Source organism: Myripristis murdjan, chromosome 12 (genome assembly GCF_902150065.1).
Source record: "Myripristis murdjan chromosome 12, fMyrMur1.1, whole genome shotgun sequence".
NCBI lineage: Eukaryota > Metazoa > Chordata > Actinopteri > Holocentriformes > Holocentridae > Myripristis > Myripristis murdjan.
In genome coordinates, this window is record NC_043991.1 from 25,913,447 (window position 1) to 25,937,555 (window position 24,109).

At 43.5% G+C, this 24,109-nt stretch overlaps 1 protein-coding gene across 1 annotated transcript in view; it reads left to right on the forward strand.

Annotated features, from left to right (window-relative positions):
- The window catches only part of col27a1a (collagen, type XXVII, alpha 1a), a 110,504-nt gene that overhangs the window by 58,214 nt on the left and 28,181 nt on the right, over positions 1-24,109 (forward strand). The window contains exons 9-19 of the mRNA XM_030065872.1: positions 6,439-6,483; positions 10,473-10,526; positions 10,965-11,009; positions 12,181-12,234; positions 13,061-13,105; positions 16,736-16,789; positions 19,047-19,091; positions 21,476-21,529; positions 22,033-22,077; positions 22,702-22,755; positions 23,942-23,995. Of these exons, the coding sequence (XP_029921732.1) occupies positions 6,439-6,483; positions 10,473-10,526; positions 10,965-11,009; positions 12,181-12,234; positions 13,061-13,105; positions 16,736-16,789; positions 19,047-19,091; positions 21,476-21,529; positions 22,033-22,077; positions 22,702-22,755; positions 23,942-23,995 (549 nt within the window). The remainder of the gene's footprint in view (positions 1-6,438; positions 6,484-10,472; positions 10,527-10,964; positions 11,010-12,180; positions 12,235-13,060; positions 13,106-16,735; positions 16,790-19,046; positions 19,092-21,475; positions 21,530-22,032; positions 22,078-22,701; positions 22,756-23,941; positions 23,996-24,109) is intronic.

Sequence of the window (24,109 nt, forward strand, 5' to 3'; positions counted from 1 at the left end):
ATGCACAGAAACTGGCTGTGTTTGTGCACATAGCATGTGTAGGTAGAATGTATGCAGCGGGAACAGAGATGCAAAGTGCTTCTGCATGTTTTTTTCTGTCTTCCAGAGTCACAGTGCTCCGAAACAGTGTGTCAGACTCTCGCTGGATAGCTGCCTCAAGCCAAACATGTGGCTTTTGTTAAGAGTGTGTGTTTCTCTCTCTCTCTTTCTCTCTCTCTCTCTCTCTCTCTCTCTCTCTTCTATCTGTCCATCTGTCTCTCCCTCACACATGCATACAGTACAGTCCTAATGGAAAACGTAAAGCTGGTGGAAAAATATCCACAGCCTTCCTTTTACACTTAATGAGTCTTGGCAGTGATTAGATGGCCGATCAGAAGGTTAGAAAGTGACAAGTGAATCGGCGCCCTAGGTGAGAGAGTCCAGGCCAGGACCGAGCAGCTGATTGGCTCAGAGGCCAGGCTGCAGGAACAGCCTGACCTCTGAGATTAGCCTCAAATTATCAATTAGCATCAAAGGCATCAGATAACACATTGCAGGGAAAAGAACTTGCAGATTTACATATGGATTGTGCAGACTAACATATAGATTAACCCTGACACTTTTGTATATCCCTCTCTCTCTCACTCTCTCATGACTCTCTTCTCTTTTTTCTGTAACCTGCTTGTCTGTCTTCTTTTGTGAGATGTGTGTGTGTGAGGTGCAGAGAATAGGGGTTGTGTTGATGAAGCCCCAGAGAACATAAGCTGCTACTCAGGACGTCTACTGGTATGACATCACAGCCTCAGGTCTGGGAAGTTGTCACCATAGTAACTCTCTCAACACACACTCTCTGACATCACCAGAGCATGCCACAGGTATTGGTCAGTGGACCACAGACACGATGACTTGAAAGGAAACTTGTAAAGAAGCAACCACAGAGAGTCAGCTTGTTTTCCGTACATGCGTTAACCGTTTCCATCCTGTGTCAAAACAACATAACATAACTTTGCATCCCGTTTATTTATGACCATATCTCTTTTGTTAATGCATGACAAATATTCCATTCACTGTTTTCTTAACTCCCCTATTACTTTCAAATTTACTAACATTCTGACCCATCAATTTGACCTCAGCAATTTAAACCTTTAGAAAATTATTATGATAAAAATTGTCACCCAAATTTATGTGTCACGTACTTTATGTTTCTTGTTGACTCCCTAAATAGCCCTTTGAATGCAACATTACCTCCCCCTCTTACGCATCAAAGCTCTTGAGGGAATCATGTTTTCCCCTCCTCAGTGTCGTGCACTATGGTTATGTTTGGTGAGGGAAGTTTTTTGACGATTATTAATGGCGTCTTGTAGTGTCATCCAAAACAACGAAAGCAAATGTGTGTGTTTATGTAGCTAAAACAGCCTTGGGTCAAACAGACCTCAAAGAAACACTGATGAAAATGTGTACAGGGTAGTGAAAACATATCATGATGTTAATTTTATGTTTATCCACTTGTCTCCGTTAAGTTAGGAAAAGTCATTAAATATGAAGAAAAAGTTATGTTAATTATGTATTTAGAGATGTTAAACACTGAATGGGCTCGAATTGACCCCAAAGACAATAGCAGGGTTTAAATGCGTGCACCTTATCTCTCCTATCTTACGCGCAGACACATTTTGCGCTGACGTCATCATGATAGATGTGTGAGTCACTCTCAAGGTTACACACTAGTAGCGCAGCGTGTCTGGCTAGAAACAGAAGGCTTTGTTGCCGTTCTCAGGCCAAGTGTCTGTTTCAGCCGACTCACATGGAAAGTCCCAAGGCCTGTGCAGTCCTGCCCTGACCTGATGACTCTCACTGAGACACTGAGGCCTGGACCAAGCTCTTAACGATGCCGTGTGCACACCCTGCTGAGTTTTAATGCCATTGTACTGCACTGGTGGGCCACCCTGAAAACACCCATGTGCCGTTTCTTCTCCTTCCTGCCTCTCCAGCTGTGCGCCTTGTCCTCTTGCTCTTTCCTCCCTGTTTCTCTCGCTCCGTCTCGCTCGCTTGGCGTGTTGCTCTTTAGCTGTGGTTTAGGAAAACGGGACAACGGGAGACTTTCCTTTCTCTTCCCTTTCTGTGTTTTTTTTCCTCGCGTTCTCTCTCTCTCTTTTTCTCGTTCTCTCTTTCTCTCACGCTCACACACATACTGGCGGCTTTAAATCAGACCTGGCCTGACACTCCGGCCGGGAATTCTGGAATTTGGCCGCTGGTTTTCCATGGAAAACTTTAATGGAGAGAACAGCAGTGCTTTGAAAGTGTGATAGGAGAGCGTGATTTTACCGTGTCAGACAAGCCAGGCATGTTCCGTTCTGTACATGTGCGCGGCCGAGCAGACGCTGAATGGGTTTTCAGCATGGCAGGCAGGGTCAAAGAGCGGGGACACTCACAGGGCCAAACCTCAACTACAGGGCTACATTACAAGCCGCCCAGCACCTTACTCCTATGTCCCTCTGCTATGTCGGTTCCTACTGTTTGTGTGAACTGTCTCTTTTCTCACTGTTGAACACTGTCTCTCCCTATGTCTGATGACTCTTTCATTCTTCTCTCCCTGTTATTGTCTTTCTCCTTCTATCATTAGACTATTCCCAAAGGTCATTGGTGAAATTTAGTAGCAGCACTGTTACTTTGGAAGTGACAAAAAGTGGAACCAATGAAGTAGAACCAGATTTATCGTCTCATCTTTGTGGACTGACTCTTAATTTGGAAAGTAAAAGTGAAATTGCTGACTTTAAATTAAAAATATGCTCCAAAAAAAAAAAGTACAAGTACACCAAAAAGCTACTGACTTACAGTAACACGAGTGAATGTACATAGTCAGTTACGGGCAAGACAGCAATCAGCTGACTCATGCAGATTGAGTGCTTACACAGAGTCTGACTCTGTTGCGGTCTTTGTGCGCCTACATGCCCTTGTTTCAATGCATGTTTTTTTTTTTTTTTTTTTTTTTCTGTCCTTGCTCACAACATGTGTGTTTGAACGCTTATGTGCTCGACTGCACATGTACGCGCCGTATACACATGTGTGAGGGGTTTAGGGTCAGTGAGGTTTGTCAGTGATCCCTAAGCTCCAGCACATAATCAGTATAAACACAGCAGTCTGCAGTGTGTGTGCTACCGTAGCACACAGTGAAAATTTATTACGAGTCAGTCATTGTAGCGTGCAGTCCAGTAGCGTTGATGCTATGCTGTGCATATACCTCGATTTTATACAGATATTTTTTCTCTCAAGAGATCCACATCAGGATTCTCTTAGCCAAAGTGTCCCAAATGCAAAGGATAGACCATAAGGAAATACATGTTCATCATACTCACCTGCTCCACTTCTGCCAGGCAGTTTATAGTGTCATATTAAACTGCCTGAAGCTCTTCTTGGGCAGATCCAAACAAAACGCTATCACTCCTCTCTCCATTTGGATCCTACACAAGTAGCCAATCCACATCCTCTTCATTATTGTTATTATGGTGCAGCTGAAATCAACCATCAGTTCTTTGCACGTCTCACAGGAAGTACAACAAATCACCGTTCTGTCTTCCTCCTATTAATAGTTTAATGGTGATGCTGTATTGAAGCAAACATACTCTGCTGCTGAAACTGCAGTTCAGACAGTGCAGAGATGAGAGATGTTTTTTTTTTTTTTTTTTGTTCTGCTGGGTAGATTACAGCTAAATTGGCCATGCATTAGGTTCATGCTGTTGTTTGTTATGCCTGCCCCAGCCAGACAACTGTGTGGGGAGTTTACATTCTGCTGTATATCCAACACACCAGTGGCACACACACACACTGAGCAATCATCTGGCTTCATGCGGCAGCTTCAGTTTGGGGGGGGGGGGGGGGGGGGGGGGGACATGAAAGCAGAGATTAATGAGGTGAGAGGTGTAGTTTTGCTACCAGGGCTTTCCATGGTGTCCAGTGGAGGTAGACACAGCACATTCATCATTTGTGGTGTATGGCTGTTAATGGGCACGGAGTGTGTGCTCACTCGAGTGCCCACAACGCTAAATATGTACAGAACAGTTGACTTGTTCCACTAATGAAGGCAAAAGCCCATTAAGTTGAAAGGTGATATTTTTGACAGTATGCCACAAGGTGATAAAATTGATTAATAATTTAATTTGGTAGCTATTTTGTCCAGACTGTTACATTTTTTATATTGTCTGATTTCCTAAAATTTTCCCCTTATGCATGGGACATTGTAAAAGTGGCATTTACACTTCATTATATTTGGCTGTTCTACATGGTAACATAACAATGGTTGCATAATTTGACGGAGCTTGCCGGAGTCAGTGACACATCCTGCCTGTGGTAATGGTTCGTCAGCGGAGCCAACGCTGACTCCTGCCGGTGCTCCCTCAGAGGAGAAACGCGTCATCAGCAGACACAATGTGTCTTTTATTTCGTTTGTGCCAAAATGCGCTTAGCGTGCCCTGGAGTGCTCCTCGGCTTAGTGGGGTACGGCGGGGAAGAAAGCGCTTACACGGTGCTACCGGGGAGCTCTTGTAAATGAAAGGCATTCTGGTGGGTTTATCTGATTGAACACACATGCTCGTTAAGCAAGTGGCATTGTAAACAGAGGCGGGCCAGTGGGAATGGCCGCTCTCATTAGCAGGCTCATAATGAGGGAGATAAGGATCTGGGATGGTCTGGCTAGGGCTGGGAGGGTATGGTTAATACTCAGGGTGTGTGTGTGTGTGTGATGTGTGTGTGTGAAACAGACCTCACAGCTCAGCCTGGGAACATAAGCCTCCACATATGTTTGTATTATAAGTGAGCCATGTATTAAGATGGCTGGGTACATGTGTCTTTGTATGTGTGTGTGTGTGTGTGTGCGTGTGTATTTACGTCCGTCTGTCTTTGTGCATTTTGTGCTCGTGTAGTTGCATGTGCACATGTGTGTGTGTATGCTTCTGGATATCAACAGGCAACAGCAAGACTTGTAGTCAGTCCTTCTCCTTAATAGACGTTTTAGGTTATGAAAGGAAGCGAATATAACAGGGAAACAGAAATAAACCTAGAAGAATAACCAATACACACACACACACACACACACACGCATATGTTCACTGACATGGTATTGTAATTGCCCCATGGGGAAATCATGATGGTTCAATTTGCAAATGGAAACTTTCAAACAGTCAGGCACAGGGGCCATGTGTCTGCAAGTGCATCCGTTCCTATTCTCTCCAGAGCATTACTTACCAGCCTGGCACTCTCAAAACACACACTCATACACACACACACACACACACACACACACACACATGCAGATAGGCAAGCCTGGGATTGATGATTCTCAGATTTCCATTTCTGCCAGTATGGCTGGATTACGCCAGCAGCACAGACCAACAGCACCTGGTTATGTCTATACTTTTTTATCTTTATTACTTTTTCATCACAGCTCCAAGAGTCTCCACCTAGTGGCCTTTTCAGGTAGGGTTTCTGCACTGAGTGATGGTGACATGACCAAAGTGTACTAGCAGGTAGCTTTGGAGAACCTTTTGAGGTACACAGAGAATGGTATTAAGTTTGCAGTTCAAGTTTATTCCAGTTTTTATTTTTATCAAATATATTAGCATCAGAAACACACAGTTGTCCCACCTGCTGAAGCACTGAATATGGAGTGTGATGCTGACAGCGCCATGGCACTGACAAGGCAGGTGTAAGGTGGAGAGTGTGATTGTGTAACATAATGAGGGATGCTGTGTCCTCTCGCCTGCCGCCATCAGATGACAGAGCTCAAGCACGGTTTACAAGAACTCTGCAACTCTTGGCTCGGTGCTCTGGAGCTGTGGTTTAGGAAAACGAGACAACAGGAGTCTTTTCTTTCTTTTTTCCTCTGTTTTTGTTTCCTTTTTTTTTTCGTTCTCCTCTCTCTCTCGCTCGCGTTCTCTCTGTCAAAGTGTGGTCCGGGTAAGCACGTCCTCCCACCTTTGATTTTGTTTTTTCCGTTCTTTGTTGGAGGCCTGTGTTGCTGGAGTCAGCAGAACTCTAGAAATGTACTATGTCAGGCTGTCTCTTGCAGTCGTTTCTGGTAATAGCAGGGGGGGACCTGCGATCTGACTCAGACAAGAAGGCATTGTGCTCCTGGCACGGCCGCTCCAGTACCATTTCTCTGTGAACACGGCCAGTGGAAAGTCTGATCCCTTGACAAAAAGGCTGATTGATTCCTTGCATGCGGCACTGACACCTGTCTGTTGGTGCTGTTCAGTGTTAACACGCACTTTTTAGTCGGTGCAAAACTCCCCACTTGTCATTCCCACGCTGAGGGAGAACTTCTCCCCTGCCTGTCAGGCTTTTCCATGACTGTGAGCCGTTTCGTAATCCCTGTGTTTTCTTTTGCCTTTCCTTATTCAATCATTATTTTATGCCTCATCTCTTTGTCTACATCTCACTCATCTGTTATGTGTGTTTTCTCCGTAGGGACAGAAAGGTCATCCTGGTCCACCTGGACTCCCTGGAGAGCCTGTAAGTATCTGTTTCTACTATTAAACCTGCTTTTTGCATGACTTTGGATACTCTAAACATTTTCCTCTTCTGCCTGTCCTTTGCCTCACACTTCATCACAACTCTTAACACATAACGGTCTTTCTAATGGTATGAAACTTTGCAGCTGAAGACAGCACAATAGATGCCATTGCATTATACCTTACTTCATAGGTGTATTTATTTCAAAATCCCTACGAGCTACTTGGCTCTTCCTTGCAGATGGTGAATGTAGCGCCTTGATGCATGCACCATGAGATTCTGTTAGCCATTTGCATTCATTCACTACATGGCTGTTTTTTGGGAACATTTCAGCATCGTTTTACTCATATAGATTCCTCCATCAAGGCACTTATTACTGCTCCCTGAGCCAATCCATCAGATTCTCCCATCTCATCGCAATCTGAAAGACGAGTCACCGTTGACTCCCAGGACTCTAACTTCTCAGTCAGTGTGCATGTGTGTGTGTGTGTGTGTGTGTGTGTGTGTGTGTGTTTGTGCCAAGCACGCCTGCAGGCAGCCAGATTAGATTAGCCTGTTATGAAGCAGCAGTGAGGAGAGACATCTGGCCAAAGCACCGTGCTGCAGCAATGCTCTCCAGGATATCACAGAGCAATGTCAAAGAGAGAGTGAGAACAGAGAAAAGGGAAGAAAAAGAAAGAGAGAGAACAGACACAGAGCTAAGACAACAGGGCCAACACTGACAAACTTGCGGTCATTACGCTGCAGCTTTCGGGACAAAATGTGCCATAGTCTGTCATTCCATTTACCTTACAGTCTCTTTTCTGGACCTGTCCCTTGTCTGTCACTTAGCATTCAGTGCTCCATCTCTCTCCCCCAGAAATTCACCCTGATGCGATTTTAATCTGTCTTTTGTGTAATCTCTGTCTCCTCTATCTGCCCCTCTCTCAGTCTGTGTGGTTGAGTGATTTAAACTGGAAAAAAAAACACCGTTGAGTGAACTATTTTCATCCCTGGAACAAGTGGGAGGAGACCTGACTCTGAATGTTTGGTCCAGGCCAGCAGAACTATTTTAAGTCAGCAGCATCCAGCCCCATGTCCAGGGCTATTTTCAGTCAAGCTGGGTCATACTACTACTCGGGGTATTAGGAAAAGGCCTTAGTCAGGGAGTGTGGAGTGGAACATTTTCCTCATTGTCACACAGTTTTGGTGAGTCCGAGCTCTCAGGGTGATGTCACCAACAACAGGGAGTTCCCTCGCTGCTCATCGTGGAGGAGGAGTGCGTTTTCTCCTGCACTGTCATGCCCTCCTCCGTCCATCCTCAAACGCCCCCTTCTTTCCCATGTAGCTGCTGCGGCTGCACATCCTGACGCTGAGTTTGAATCGCCATAGCAGCGGTGATTGAGTAATAGGCACAACTGTTTGGCAGTGTGCGCGCTCCAGCTATTCGGAGCAAAGGGCAGCTGGTCTGCATAAAGTGATGATGACTCTTGGGGCTCGGCTTTGTTACTGTACTACACCACCGGGCCGGCCCTCTGAGCCCCGCTTTAATCCAAGGCACTTAAAAGTCCAAACCTCAATCCCACTAATTTCCAAACTGTCTCGCTTTAAGTGGCTGCATTTTGCACCGTGTTTATCAAAGCCAGTGAACGGCAAGCAGTGCACAAAGGAAGTTATACATGAACACATTTGCTTTCTATGAATCCTGGCCTCGACCTGAACCTCTATACTGGTATATTACGTGTACGCACAGACACACACACACATACATTAGGCTATATGGTTTACACGCCAGATCTGAAGCTACTGCAGAAAAAAAAAAACAAACGCTTAGCAGTGCCTGGGAACACTGCCCTGTGTTTCATTAGCTGTTTTAACCCTTTCTTGTCAACACCGCCTCGGAAATCCCCACTGCCAGTTTAAGTTCTGTTCCGTAACTCACAGTTTTTCTCAACTGCTTACATACTGTAACTGGGCCTATTACTGTAACTAAACATCCCAAATCATAAAGCCATCTACCAAAAAACAGACTCATTTCCTGAAGCTATAAACACTATTTGCCTGTTTTCACACATGATCCAGATTTGTGGAACTTTGTTGAATTTTGTGTAAAAATCTCCACACAAACCCATTCATTTATCACTGGCTGCACCATGTGCTCATTTAGAAAGCACCAGCAGTCAATGTCATTACTGTAATTCAAGTCGTAACAACTGGAACCTAGTTATCACACAAGTGTCCAAGTGGAAACACCGCGAGTCAAAATTGTTCACACACCAATCAGAATATCAGGATTTCCTCGACGTGTGAGATCATGTTTTTTGACTAGACCAGAGGGAGCCAGATGTTGTCATCTGGGACAGTGTCGGTTTCCACTGACTGGTTCACTCACAATCCAGGAGTCAGCAACATGTTTCTCTCTGCATATTCTCCATCCCTAAACCCCATAGAGGAGTTTTTTTTACCATGATGGTGGAAGGTCAGTGACCAAAACTCCTGTATCAGTGTTCACCTCCTACAGGCCATGGAGGAGGCTTGTTTAGATATGAAGGGTAGAGAATTACAAGGGGTGGATAAGACAGACAAGGGGTTTTCCTGCTCTGCCAGTAATGTTGATGGGAGTCTCTGTCCTGACCCAGCCCAGAAACAGGATGCTGACGCACAATAAATGTCATTTCTTTCTTTATGTGCAAACTGTTTTTCATTAGTGTATGTATATATATATATATATATATATATATATATATATATATATATATATATATATATTGGTAAGTACATGGAAATTATTTTACAGCATCTACTGCTCTCTATAGTCTTTGTCAGTTGCATATGTTTAAAGTACATTTAGTTTTTCAAAATTCAGGATATCATACTACAGTGCAAATTTTCAAAAATATATTCATGCATTGTATCTTTACATTGTGTTCATCATGTAAAGAGGTTGCTTTAGAGCGAAAAGCATAAGCACCATTATTCATTGCAGTGTCAGGTTTTTACAGCAGTGGGTTGAAGTGATCTCACCAGTGTCACTGTTCTGTATTATAGATACATACAGATAGCCAGAGCATGAAACAGTGGCCTGCACACTACATATTAGCCTGAAGCAATTGTTAAGCCTGTAAAGCTAAACTATAGCTTGTGCAGTAGAAAAACACAGTAGTAAAATGTGTGTATATTTGATGGCGTGTGTGTGTGATGTCCGAGGGCAAAGTTTGGTTCAGATGGAGGATCACATGGTTTTAAGTGGAGAGTTTGGTTTTGACCTGGAAGTTTGAAGTCTGTGAAGAGGAATGTGCAATTTGGCATTTGTGTTTGGAGTTGTGTGAAATTAAGAGCACAATGTCAGAAAATGTTTCTTAGCAGTCAGGAAAGAACTGTGACTGAACTTTCTCAGATCAACCCTTTAATGACCAAGGCTGTGTGTCACCAACTTCAAGAGTGCGTCAACAATACATAAAATGTGCTCATCTGCATCTGTTTTGTTAATCATTGTTCTGTGTAATTTGTATTATTAGTTATCATAATTGGGCCCACTGAAGGGCAAATGCAATCCATGTCAAATATTTTGTTCACTTCCAGACCCCGCCCCCCTGCTCTGCAAGAGATCATTTGATGACGTATGGAGCTACATTTTACTAAAGAGGGCGAATTAAGTCACTAATGAAACAGAGCTCTCATGTCCAGTATCAAAACTGGCACAGGCAAAGAGAGCGTCCTCCTAGGAGTTGGTGTACCACCTAGCTAGACTCACACCCTCACCACCAAGTCTACTCTACTGCACTCTAATCTAAAATATGTTACACATCCGCTGCTTTCCCCTGTCCCACTGAGCCGTGTGGTGCATTATAGTTCATCCTGTCTGCCCTCTTTCTCCCTGAGACTATGTGCTATTCTGCACAAAGCCCTGCCTGTGTGATTGTGTTACTATAATTTTGGTCAACATCCTCTCCCTCTCTCTCTCTCTCTCTCTCTCTCTCTCTCTCACTCTCTCCCTCTCCTCTCTGCAGGGGGAGCAAGGTCCAATCGGAAGTCCAGGTGCCAAAGGTTATCCTGGCAGGCAGGTGCAGTAAATCCTCTGCTGTGACTGGTACAGTAGGCAGAGCCAGGGCCATAGTAGAGGCTGAGGGCCAAGTGGAATTAGGTTAGATTGAACAGCTGATTTGGAGGTCTGTTTGAGGAAAATATTTGGGCGAGCGTATGTTAACCATGTGCGTCAGAGCGGGCTGATTGGTATCATTAAGCGAGCAGAAGGTTACATTTGAAAGGTTTTAATGCATTTAAAAAAGCACATGTGGATCATACATGTACATTCAATATAATTGTAAGCTGATGTTGCAGGCTAATAGACTTACCTCCAAAAGCCTTGAATGTTCATTCACGATGCACAATGACCCACACTTTCACAGGGTGTTTGTGCAAACAGGGTTTCAGGTTGTTTACCAGCTGGACCAGTAATAGCGCTGAAGCACTGAAATAATGTTTCTCTGTTTGTTTTGCAGGGTTTACCAGGGCCTGTAGGACCAATGGGGCCTAAAGGCGCGCGGGTAGGTCGACTCTACTTCTTCCATTCTATCTTGGCCGTCCTGTTTCCTTTCTATTGGTCTGACTGACCGACATTAGGACTTTAACTGGGCCAGAGAATCTCAGTTATATGCAAAACCACCACTCTAGCAGCTTTACTGACAGTTTTACTGTGTAGTGTTTACAGAGGAGGCAAACTCTAACAAATCTCAGTCAGAATGCCACAGCAAGACACCAAATTATTGGTATGCTGTTTTGGACGGTACAGATGTGTGGTGGCAGCATGCACACACACACACACACACACTACATTGCACCAGCAGCCACCTAAGCACACAAAAACACTTTTATGCCTATGCTCAGTGTGTGCCACTGCTAAACCCAGGACACCTCGGTGCGGTGTAAACACTTGTATCACTGTATACAGCTGCTAAGTGAGAGACTGTGACCGTCGATAAGCCCTCACACACAAACACACACCCTTTAGGTACACAAACAGACAAAAACTCACTGACACAAACAGTGATTTTTTTATGTTGCGTTCCAATAAAGCTTCTTTATCAGCTTCCCTCGGCTGCTCCGACACCTCCCCTGCCCCCACCGCCTGGAATTTCCTGTTTAAGCTCCGTATGAGGCCCTGCTGTCTTAGGGAGGCATTCTAGTCTCCTTTCTCTCACTCTCCCTCTCTCTCTCAATTTTGAATTTCAGCTTTCTCTCTCTAAGCCTGTGAAGCCCACCGTCCACATATCCTCTGCTCTCCTCCGCAGTGCACCGTTTATTGTGCAGCACATCAGACAAAGGAACTATAATCACCCTTGGTTCTTTCAGTTTACAGCTGTTGTGTTTGTTGTGTTTTCTGTGGCCGCTCCCGCTTTCCTGTTGTGTCCCTCTACGTGTCAGCAGCTCAGTGTGACGTCCTGGGTGTCTTCAGAGATCCCTGGCGTGAGGGTATGTGCCCTTGGACTACATCGTGGAAGCCAGCACCATGCAGTCCATGGGCATATACACTTGCCTCATGGCTTGGTTCTTCATGGAAGCCCGCCCCAATCCACGCCGGACCTTCTACCCCTTGAAATCGGGCGTCAATGGGAGTTACTGTTGTTCCCGTTGCTTTTATAGTGTCACAAAAACTCACATCCTGTGTCCCTCCTCTCTCCTCTCCTCTTGTCCTCTCCTCCCCTCTCCTCTCTGCAGGGTTTCATTGGAATCCCGGGGCTTTTTGGCCTACCTGGGCCTGATGGTGAAAGAGTGAGTTCTTGCTCATCTATATTCACTCCAATGTCAAGCACGCCCTTGGTTGGAAATGCCAAAAAATGTACAGCAAACAGCTGAACCAGGCAAAAAAAAAAATTAAATAAAAAAATAAAAATAATGGGACGACAGTGATGCTGCCTCTGTCATTTCATTCAGCTGTCTTGTTATTGTTTTAATGTGGGAACAGCCCCCAGCTGTGTGAGATGCTGCTGTATGAGGCTGTGTGGGAGTGTTGATGACTCATACGATAAAAGCCCCCTCCTCGAGCCTTTGAACTGGCTGAACTCCTCGAGGCCTCTTCCTCCAGCATGGCCTCTAAAACATGGAGCAATTAGCCTACTTATGACGTGCTCCAGGGGGTTGCGTCAGCGCGAGGCCGGCTGGAAGCAGCACCCCTCCAACAGCCGGCCAACCAGCTCGATGGGTCCGACGCTAGCTGCACACAACAGGCAGCATCTGTCTGTCCTCTCCCCGGAGGAGGGGATGTTTATTTAACACATATATGAGAAAGCGCGATAAATCCCTCGTAATGAGCTAGAGAGAATGTTGGATGGGCCGCAGTCAGCTGTTTCTCACATCTGGTTAAAGTGAAGTTGAGAGAGGCTCACAGCTATGACTTTTTAATTGTGTTTTTTGGACGTGACTCAGCTATGCCTCAGAGTGTTTTGTTTTGGGTTTCATATGGTTTTTACATAATGTCCCTCTGTGTTTTTCCCCTCTTTCCTCCTTGTTTTACTTGTCTTCTGTCTCTTTCTACATCTGCCTTCTCTCCGTTTTCTGTTCCGTCTCTGTCCTGTCTTTCTGTCATTCTGATTTCCAGGGCATTCCTGGCGAACCAGGGAAGAGGGGCAAGATGGGTAGGCCGGTAAAGTTTTGTCTCAACATACTTTATAGATAATTATTCCTGAGTGTAATGAATTGTTCTGATTCAGTAGAACTTGAATGTAGTGTCTGCTATTAAAGACTTTTGAATGACTGGATTGAATTTGGTAGCTGGTGGCTTATTTCTGGGGTCATTCAAGTCAATATGTTAACATTATTTTGGCTGCCGATCTTGCTGATGTATGCTCATAACCCCATCCCATTGAGACAATGTTGTAGCTTCACATTACATTCAAGTTTTGCATTCATCTCTGCTTTCCATTGAAAGGCTTTGAAACAAAGACCCCGACACCTACACACATGTGAAAATTTATAAGGTCTGCATTTGCGTCATTGTCTACTCAATATTTCCATGGCTATTGGAAGGGCTAAGTGCAGTTTGAATCGGCCTCTTAGATGCAACAAGAAAAGGCTTTTGTCAGAGTGAAGGGTTTTTGTCCCCTCAGCATGGAGACAAGCCATTTGGAGGCAGGCATAGGTTCTACTGTGTGTGTTAGGTAGACAGTGTTCAAAGCCAATTTGATAGAGTACTTCAGGAAAGCTATCCTGAAACTCTGCTGAGATCATTCTGCAGCTGTTGCATATTGGCTTTTCAGTTAATAAGGCATTTATAGACCAAAATGTCTCACGCAAGTCATGCAAGCTTGCAACCTCGTAATTTGAAGGTTTTCGGATCTGCAGCTCTCTAACAATAAGACAAATGTTTATGCAGCAGCTATGTAAAGCATGCAAGAAAGTGTATAATGTATAAGTTTCTGCATGTGTGTGTGTGTGATAAACTCATTTATACATGGCTACATCAGGACTTCCTTAGGCACTATTGAATTTTATTAACTGATTCATCTTTTAGGACATTGCCTCCTTGCCTGCAAGGAAATTAATTACGGCCAGATCACAGTTTTGGCACCAGTGCTACACTGTTATAACTATTACTATTGCAGTGCTGTCATCACAGCCTGGTACTCTCCTGTGCCCAGCACATCCTAGTTTACTTGAGGACCGCAGCTGGTCTGCTTTTAAGTACAGGGAAGCCAAGAATGACAAAATAAAATGTGGTGTGTCAGTATAAAAATCTGATAATCTGATTTTTACAACATGGCCTTTCATCCTGTCATTGTCCATATAACTAGGCATAGCTACTCAGATTATAGGCATGCACAAATCTATAAATGTGATTTTCTGTTGTCAAACAGATAGGGCCATCATGATCATGATCATAGTCATCATTACTTTACAGTAGTTCTGAGTGATTAAAGGAGTATTTGAAAGTTTTGGGAAAAATACCCTTTTCCCGACTTATCCAGACTGAGATAAGATGTTTGATGCCACTTTCACCTCTGTATGTCCAGTGATTTGGTTCCTATGGGTAGCATTTTGCATTAGCTTAGCGTGCCGACTTGAAGTCTGTAGCAGTCATTAGCCTAGCTCAGTCAAAGTGAAAAAATAACATGAAATTCTACCCAAAGGACCTGAACCACTGCACCTACAGAGGTGAAAAGGGTATTGAGCATCTTCTACCAGTCTGGGTGAATCAGAAAAGGAATCAGAAGAAGGATCAAAACTGGTCAAGCACCTGAACCACGGCCACAGACTGTTTACTGTAATGTACACAACCAGGGTGCTTGTACTCTGTGGAGGATAAACACATGTAGAGATTCATCCATCCAGTTTGATGAGGGAATAGATTTCAAATATAAAACACGGAAGTATCCTGGAGAATTTTCCAAAGTACAAGAGCCAACAATTCTGCGTTTCTATACAAGCTTTGTTGAAATCATGAAATCATTTGCGACTCATGTCTGTTTTGGTTTGGTTATTTTTGGATTTTTGAGGCTGTTTTGTCAGGCTCATCAGTTACACTGACCTGCGGTATTTACAAGCCTTGGTAATGTGTTGCTGAGTCCGTTTGGTGCTCTGACTCACAGCACGCCGGTGGTCAGACTGTTGCAGTTTGATTGTGCAGAGACAGTAGCTAGAGTGAAACAAGGCTTCCTGACATCATTTCAATGCAGACAGCCACTAAAAGGCATAAAATACACTCCTGTGACTGTCTTCAAATCTCTGTTGCCTTTTTAAAGTTCTTTACTTGGCTAAGCTGTTTTTTCCACATTTGTTCCATTGTCATAAGGCGGCGATAGCAGCCGTGTCCTTTATGGTTGGGGTCACCGTCATGCTTCAGTAAGATTTCTCTTGGTTTTGTGTTTCCCCTGTGTTCGTCTGGGTGCCTAGTGTGACCTGTGCACTGAGCAAGCACCAGCCTCCTGACTTATCTAGAGTCAGGACAGCTACTTTTCCAGTTACTGTAATTTTTTGGCACCATAAAAAAAGTCCCAATGTTAATGTGACGTTACCATGTTATGACTCTTTTTGTCTTTGGGATCCCAAATCTGTTCCCATGGCTTTTTGGTGACATTGTCGCAGGAGGTTCAAGAGGACAGAGAATCATGCTCAGATTGCATGTGGTAGAATTCAACATGCAGTGTAGCGATGATGCGTTCACTGACCTGATGGGATCGGTCACTTGTTTTGATGCTGTGTGAACATTCACATACCACCCAATCAGAAAGTTTTATCGTTGTTTAGATATGGAGTGTCATAAAAAATGTAATTATCCCAAAAGGTTATCACCAAAAATAAACTCAGAGAATAGCATTTTGTCAGCAAGATATATTTCCAGGCTTAGAAACGTAGGTAAATACACACAATCTAATCCTCCACCCCAAAAATTAAGGCCCTTTCTCTGGAAGTATCTACAGTAATTAGTATTTTGAAACAATGTGTGGACGCCAGAACGGCAGAACCCGGCGATTATGATAAGTGTTCCTGTGGGGTCAAACGCCAGTTGCAATAGCCTCTCTGCATTCTGGAGATGTGGCTTCCCGGAGCAGCACCACCATCTGTTAGTGTAGCTCAGATTAGCCCCTCATCTGCTGCTAACTGGACAAAATAGCTACTTGGCCACTGCTTCTCTCTGCATTTAGAAACCACTCAGCCTAAGTAGAGTCGTTTACCGTCAACACTCGTTCTGCAGCTGTTAGATCTAATGCTCATAATAGGGCAGTTATGCTCCTAATTTGTACATATTTTAAATTACTTTATGTCTAATGTTAGATTTACACCGAAATCGTTATAATTACCGTGCAGTGGTAGTGGCAGCATTCTTTGTTGTGTTACAGTCCTGTTTGCGAAAGGTTGTGCCAGGTGAATGTTACCATGAGTTGCCATTCTGCAAAGATGCACAATTTCTCTATATTTGCATTGATGACATGCTTGTATAATGGGGCAGAAATACTTGAGCATGTGCTGTTTAGATGAAATGCAATTTTTGGTCACATTTTATACTGAGTTGCATTAATGCTGTAACAGAGGAATGGAAATCTCCTCTTACTGCAGCAGCTTTTTCAACATGATCAAGTCAGGCAACAATTCTCAATGTTTGACAAAGTTTACTTTGCATTCATAGAGCAGACATAGAAAAAGCAACTCAATATAAAGTCTTCCTCATTGCTATAAACAATGTGACACTCTAGTTTATTAGATGTGTGCGCTCAAGTGTCTCAGACCTGCAGTATCTTTTGTGCAGCTGAACGCAAAATCTGTTCTCTGTCCCCAGGGGTTTCCAGGGGACTTTGGGGAGAGAGGACCACCAGGACCAGATGGAAACCCAGTATGTCACACACCCAGCTCCTCACACATTCACACGCCTAGATACATAAACATACACACGCATCATGGTCACCTCACACACACGCACACAGAAAAAGGGAGTAATGCTTTTGCTCACACATTTCTCCCCTGGCGTTTTACACTGGGAACGTTGGACTGCAATAATTCGGCAGCACCGATGGGAAAATCATCTGTTTGTCCAACAGGTCTGGCTCTGTTTTTCGGTTTTATTTTGAGCTTGTCTTTAGGAGCTCTGGACAAGCTTTACTGCTGTGTTTAGTTTCATCCTGCCCCTTGCCTTGTTATTGATCGTTTTAATTGCAATGCATTTTCAAAACGTGCAACATAAAGTGCAAAGCACAGTGGCTTGGCTTTCAAGCTCAGTCATTTTCCATTCACCACTTAAGTGAAATAGACCACACATACACACAGACACACATGCGCACACACACAAACACACACACACATATTAGGAAGGGATATCCAAGAACAGTAAATGACGTAATAGGATGTCGTTTTGAGTAATTATTCCCCTTAACATTGTAAATATAGTCAACATGCATGTCTCTGCCCATATGGAAGAGATAAAATAATTCGATCTCAGCATTTTTCATTCATTGTCATTCTTGCAAAATTAGCACTTCATCAGTCAGAGTGGAAAGCTCTAAAATAAAAACATAAACACATGAGCAAATTGCTGTGCAGCGCACTTTCATGTCCATGATAAACAAATAAATATATAAACATGGTTGGCACAAACAGCACATTCATGTTTGAAGAAAAACTCCACTCACTCGTGGTTCAGTTTTCCAGTGGTTGAGTCTGACGCAGCAGGCTGCCAAAATCCTAATAAATACATTTTGAGCCCAGCTGTGTCTATAGAGCAAAAATGTTGCTTTTTCCTAAACTACACCCACGTCCCGTGATACAGAAGGTGCAACATCTAGGAGGCAACAGTATGATCAGGTGCATTCTGAACTCAGTTTTTTATTGTTTTTTTTTTTTTTTTATGGATGATGTCATTTGTATGTGCAGATGGAAAACAAAAACAAGGCATACAGAGGCCATCCCCATAACTTCCCCATGGCAACCCCCCCATCCCCAACCACCATCCCAACCAGCCACCCAATCAGGCCTCCCGTTCCCCTCGACCCAGCCCACCCAGATTACACCCCTCCCAGAAACAGATCCTCAAATTCACATTGAAAAATGCCAACAACCCCCCAAAAAACAACAGGACACCCCTCCTGCATGTAAATATGTGCTTGTACAGTGTATACGCAGATATATAGGGAGCTGCACATGTAACAACTACACTTACCAGTACTAAATATAAACTATAATTTTATTTTGGCTAAAACTATGGATTCACCGTCTTTTTTTTATAATGTATTGTGGGCCTGTGGAGGTTAGAGAGGCTGCTCTTTTCATTCCCTCTCTGTGTGAGAAAAGGAAGTTTGACCATTTTGCTTTCTGCAAAGCAGTAAGTGGGTACAGCAGGGGAAAGTATCTGTGGAACACAAAGCTTACTCTGTCTTTTTCTTTTTTCTTTCTTCTGTCTTTTTTTTTTTTTTTTTTTTTTTTTTTTTATTAAACGCATATATATATTTGGGTGCCCTGGTAGCTCACTGGATGAGAGCACGTGCCACATGTTAAGGCTGAGTCCTGGTCACAGCATCCTGGGTTCAAATCTGACCACAGGCCATTTGCTGCATGTCATCCCCTCTCTCTCCCCTGCCTTTCCTGTCTCTCTCTACTGTGACTGTCACATAAAGAAGAAATGCCAAAAAATAATGTTAAAAAAAACATAGAAATGATTAAAATAGAGTTAGTAGGAGGAAACGGGCATTACATGTAGCAGCAGAAGCACAGAAGAAGACTTTTCTGTCTCTCTCTTTCACTGTCTGTCTGTCTGTCTGTCTGTCTGTCTGTATATTATTCTCTGTCTGCCTCATGCACATGCACTCTGTTGCTCTCCATCTGTTGGGGGCGATGGAGGCTGCAGAGTGGAAAGGCACAGAAGGACGGTGGGCTCAGATCCCCCCCACCTTCACTTCAGACACACACTCACGTACACACATACACACACACACACACACACGCACACACACACACAGCCCCCTCTCATAAGCTTCTATGAACACTGAGCCACTCTTCTGAGCATGTTTGTTTAAAAAAGAGCCAATAACCCCAGAAACTTGCTCCTTCTCCCTCTCCCTTCATCTCATTTGCTCTTTCTCCTCCTCTCTCCTCTCCAGGGTGAGATGGGACCCCCTGGTCCAAGCGGAGTTCCTGGACTTATTGTGAGTACAAGAGTCTGTGTGTCTCCTCGTGTGTTAACCATACTGCGTATTTTATATTGAGACTGTGTAGTCTGTGTCCTCCTGTGTTTAAACATCCTGTTACCCCAGACACTTAGCCCATAACTACGCAGCTGTAAAGGTCTATATTTAAATGCAATAGCTACGTATCGAATATGCCTGCACATTTAAGACAACGTTTCCAATTAGCCTGCACCATCTAGCCGAGAGCAGCGCAGGGAAATAACACCAGCCGCCAGCCTAATCCTGGTACTTTTTTCTACTCTCCTCGCCACTTTGGCAGGTGACCAACCTCATCTGGGGGTTCTTTACCACACTGAACATATATGGCTGCTAAAATAGTGCTAAAATAGTGTCTGATGTATTTTGGAATCCACAGTGTGAGGGGATGAGAGGTTATTTTTTCACTCTGGCTGTCAGGCCTGCTATACGTTGTATTTCAGTCATCTATAATTGATCCAGCGGTAAATCAGCAGGCCCAACAAGGGATCTTGTTTTCCTCTTGAACTTCTCTCCATGTTGAACAGGAACCCCCACACCCACCCACCCTCTATGCCCCGCCCACCCATCACCTAGCCCTCTGTGCCTGCCTGGCCCAGCAACCACATAATTGTGTCTGATTATAACATGTCGCTGGTTTCTCTTGTCGTGTCCCGTCTTCTCCCAGCAGTGCCGCTCCTCCTGCTCTATTCTAGGCCACCAGCGGTGGTAGTAGGCCTGTAATTGGAGCTGTGGAGGCCTTTCTGATTACAGCTCTGCTTTGGACTCAGTGTCCACTGCATCCATCGAGTCCGACAGTATACACACCAGCAGTACTGAGCTGCACCTCGAAGATATAAATATACAAACAACCATAGGGCCTTTCACAGACTGCCGGCCTTGACTTTTGAGTGAATGCAGGCCAGTGCTGAAGAAGGGATGGGGTTAGTGTGGACTGGTTATGGTTTGGAGAGCACACAATAAAGAGAAAAACATAGAAGTAACGAGAAAGAAGAGCGAGCGAAAGCATAGTGAAGAAGGACCTTTCTTAAAATGCAGCAATACCACACTTTGTCTCTCTATCTATGCTTCTACCTTTCTGTCCGTCTGCCTTTCTCTTTTTCTGCTGCTGGAGTCATTCTGAACACCTGTCAAACATAAGTGACCCCCCTCATTCCTCTTCAGTGAAATATGCAAAAAAAAATGTCAAGTCACTAAGTCTCCTTTTCAATATTATTTTTTTTTTCTCAATAACTGGAAAATCGTGTGACTGGGTGAGTTAATCCCACTTGGTTTGAATATAGTTTCAGTTTTTCATCATTTTTCATTATCTTGCAGTAGCGCAAGATAACACAGTATCCACAGTGTCCAGGAAAGGAGCCTTGATTATTTTCTGTCGCCTCTGGCTTCTCTTCTTTTTAAATGCATTTGTTCCTTTTGTTGCTCTGCTAAGCACTTTATGATAAACAACTTCAAGGGAAATCTATAAATATATTTCCTTCAATTTGATTCACATTTTTTTTGTTACTTGTTAAGTTATTTGCATCTGAATTAAGTTGTATTATCACACAACATTGGCAGAATCTTCTCACTAGTTTGTAGAATAAGATTTCAAGACTTAACATCACATTAAATGACTTTTTAAAAGGGAGGTTTTTCACTCTCTGTCTCACACACACAGACACACACACACACACAAGTAATACATTATGCACAGACAGATGAATATGTAGCAAAATGCAAAATGAGGTTGCTTCTTTCAGACTGCTGAGTCCTCTCTTTTCCCGATGTTCTCTGTGGGAATGAACATGCATTAATAACTAATGCAGGCGAGATTTCATTAAAAACGTCGCTCTTCCTTCTCTTGTGCTGTGAAGAGGAAGCAGATAATCCAGTGAAGTGTTGAATCTGTGTAGTTGCTGTGATCCTTGAGGAAATGCAGATGTTCTCACAGTTCTTACTTCCCTGGCTAATTGTAATCTCGTCCTGTAGGCTTTGTTTCGCCGTTGAGCCGTGTAGGCTATAGCTGCCTCTGTTTTCAGTGATGTTACCCCAAGCATTTATTTATTAGATTCACAGCAGGAATTTGATGAAACAGAATCTCCCCCAGAGACGTGGCTTAGATCGTTGAATCTATTCCTGTTCTCCTGGGTTTAGTTGAATATTATCATGCATTATTTTGCACTGATTCCAATATGATGGCAGTGTGGATACACTCTTTGCAAGGAAATTGTTATTCTTGCATTACCATTTGATGAATGCCAAAATGATCTGTGTGTCTGCAAAATAAAAGGCAGGGGACCTGAGTCCTCTTTTTCAGCTGTAATCTGAGTATTGGTTATTAGTCATAGAAACATTTTTTTATTTCACTCCTCCCCTGGCACTAGGGTGACATGGGGCCAGCTGGAGCGTTGGGCATACCAGGACTGAATGGACTGAAGGTAATCACACACACACACACACACACACACACACACACAGGAAACTGTTAAGTCCTTCACCATCCCCAACAACTCACGTAACATGCCTTATTACAGTTAACACTACAGTGGAATGCTGTTTATTGCCTATTATGTTGCAGGATGTTTGTGGGGAATAGCATTCATACTTGCGGAGGAATAAACCATTTTTTCCTGGAGTTCACACTGTGCATAAGACAGGACCCGGGAGCAAATGAATCCGGCCACTTGTGTCGCTGCAGGCGAACGAGTGTGCAAGTATCTGTGACAGAAAGAAACCAAAGATTAGAAGTTTTTATTCCAGCTGCACTGCAATCAGAAGTGAGGGACCATCAAACCATCTCATGAGAGCCAAATTAGCTTTTGATCGACTTGTTCGTATTGAAACCCTGTGGTGGTCAGTGTGTTAACCGTTAGGCTGAATATAGGTTAAATTTGGATTTGTGGGGTCCCTTCACATAACCCATGTGTCTGTGTTTTTCCAGGGGGTGCCCGGCAACCCAGGAGAACCAGGACTGAAAGGTGATAAGGTGATCTGAATATTCCCGTTATTGGACTGTGTTTGAGCAGCATGTGATGGATATGTACTCCCCTGCATCTTATAGCATCTCTGCATTTCTGTCTAGTCCTTAAACGTACCGCATGCTTTTATTGGGTGCCTCCTTCAACCAAACTAGCACAAAGCCTCAGATGAGTTTTAGTATGTGTATAAAGTGTGAGATTTGACAATTTTCTCTGTCGCTTCAGCCTCATCATTGAAAACCATGCTACAGTAGTTTATAGGAATATACAGCTTTCCTCACAGTTGTAAGCCACCAACAGGGAGCTCATCTGTTGAACACTGGCTTATAAGGGTGTATGGAGTAATTCCCATCAATCCCTACCATAAGACAGATCCACTCCACATGAATAAGCTGGCTCATGTTCTAGCCATAATTCTTGCTGTCAGCACTGTGGTATATGGTAGTTCATGAATGCTGTTTTGTGCCGACCTGTAATTGCTACTTTCAGTCGAAAAGGGGAAATATGAGCAACAGCGTGAGAATTTACCACTCTTCCTAATGTCCTTAATTTGCTTTTCTTTCTCTCTGCCCTTTGTCCACCTTCCTGCCTCTGTTCATCCCCACGTCTTTGTCTCTTCCAAACGCCTTCAGGGTGATGTTGGGATTCCTGGAGAGCAGGGAGAGATCGGGTTCAAAGGAGACAAGGTAGACCAACACTGCAAGAGACATATACACATGCACACTACAAATGCTTACACAGCCACTTCCCTTATACCTCCTTGCTAGGATGACCATATGAGAATGGGTGAAATTCAGGACACGGGAGTTTGAGGATAGGCGTTGTCTCATGGCCTCCAGCACATTACTTTAGTCTTTAATTGTGTCTTTGTCATTAAATTCTCCACTTGTTTTAATCTATCTATTTTATTTTTTGTAATATTGTTTATTTCATCAGTTTTTACCTCTTTTTACTGTGATTTGTCTTTGATTAGCAGGAATAATGCTATACAAACAAAATGTATTATCATCATCATTGTTATTATTATTATTATTATGTTATAGTAGTAGTAGTAGTAGTAGTCATATTAGTAGTAGTAGTTGTTGTAGTAGTATTTCATTGTCAACAAACAGTAACAGTAGAACACATTAAAGTGAAAACTCAACCCTAAAATGAATTATTGTTGTTCATGAAAATGAAGTTGACTGCCGTTATTTGGAAAAAGAAATATAATGTGTTGTCTGTAACAGTATGTCAATCATTATCTGTTACATAAAATTTTATATACATTTTATTTTATGAATTTTATCAGTGCAGTGAATGCTACATCTTCCTGTCGCATCCCGAAGGCAACTTCTGCTATCTGTAATGGCCATAATTAATGTAGACTGAGGACATAAAAGTGCCCGTCTGTGGGAAACACAGAATAACGTTTCACAGTGATCAGTATTTAATATTTTATTAAACTAATGAAAACTCTCATTTAGTCAAATTTTCGGGACAAACAGGACAGGATTTTGGATTTGGGACAACTGCTTATAATTCGGGATGTCTCGTCACCCTGCTCCTTCCTGCCTTACCAACCATCCCATTCTCACTCCTCATCAATCCCTGCCCCCCCTCCAAGAACTTTGCCTTTGGCGAATGACTTAGCCAGATGTCCACTGTCTGGCTTATGGAAATTCTTATTTAAAACCACCTCATTTGTCTCTGTGTGTAAGCAAAGCCTAACGCTTGTTGTATCAGAACAGATTGGGCCCTTGAGACAACAGAGATTCTGAGCAGTCATGCATGTCTAATGCCTTTTCCCATACAACAAGGGTCATGTCTATATGCTTCTGATTCCTGTCTCGCTGTCTGTCCAACTCTTATGGTTATATTTGTGTTGGACAGGGTATCCAGGGCGCTCCAGGATTACCAGGCCTACCCGGGAAACTAGGACCACAGGTAAGCTCTCCGACGTCATGCCCATGAACGATACGGCTTCATAACGGACATTGTTGAGGACATTGCGCTCCATTCTCAGCCCAAGTGTAGTGAATGTTTTTCTCTCTCATTTTC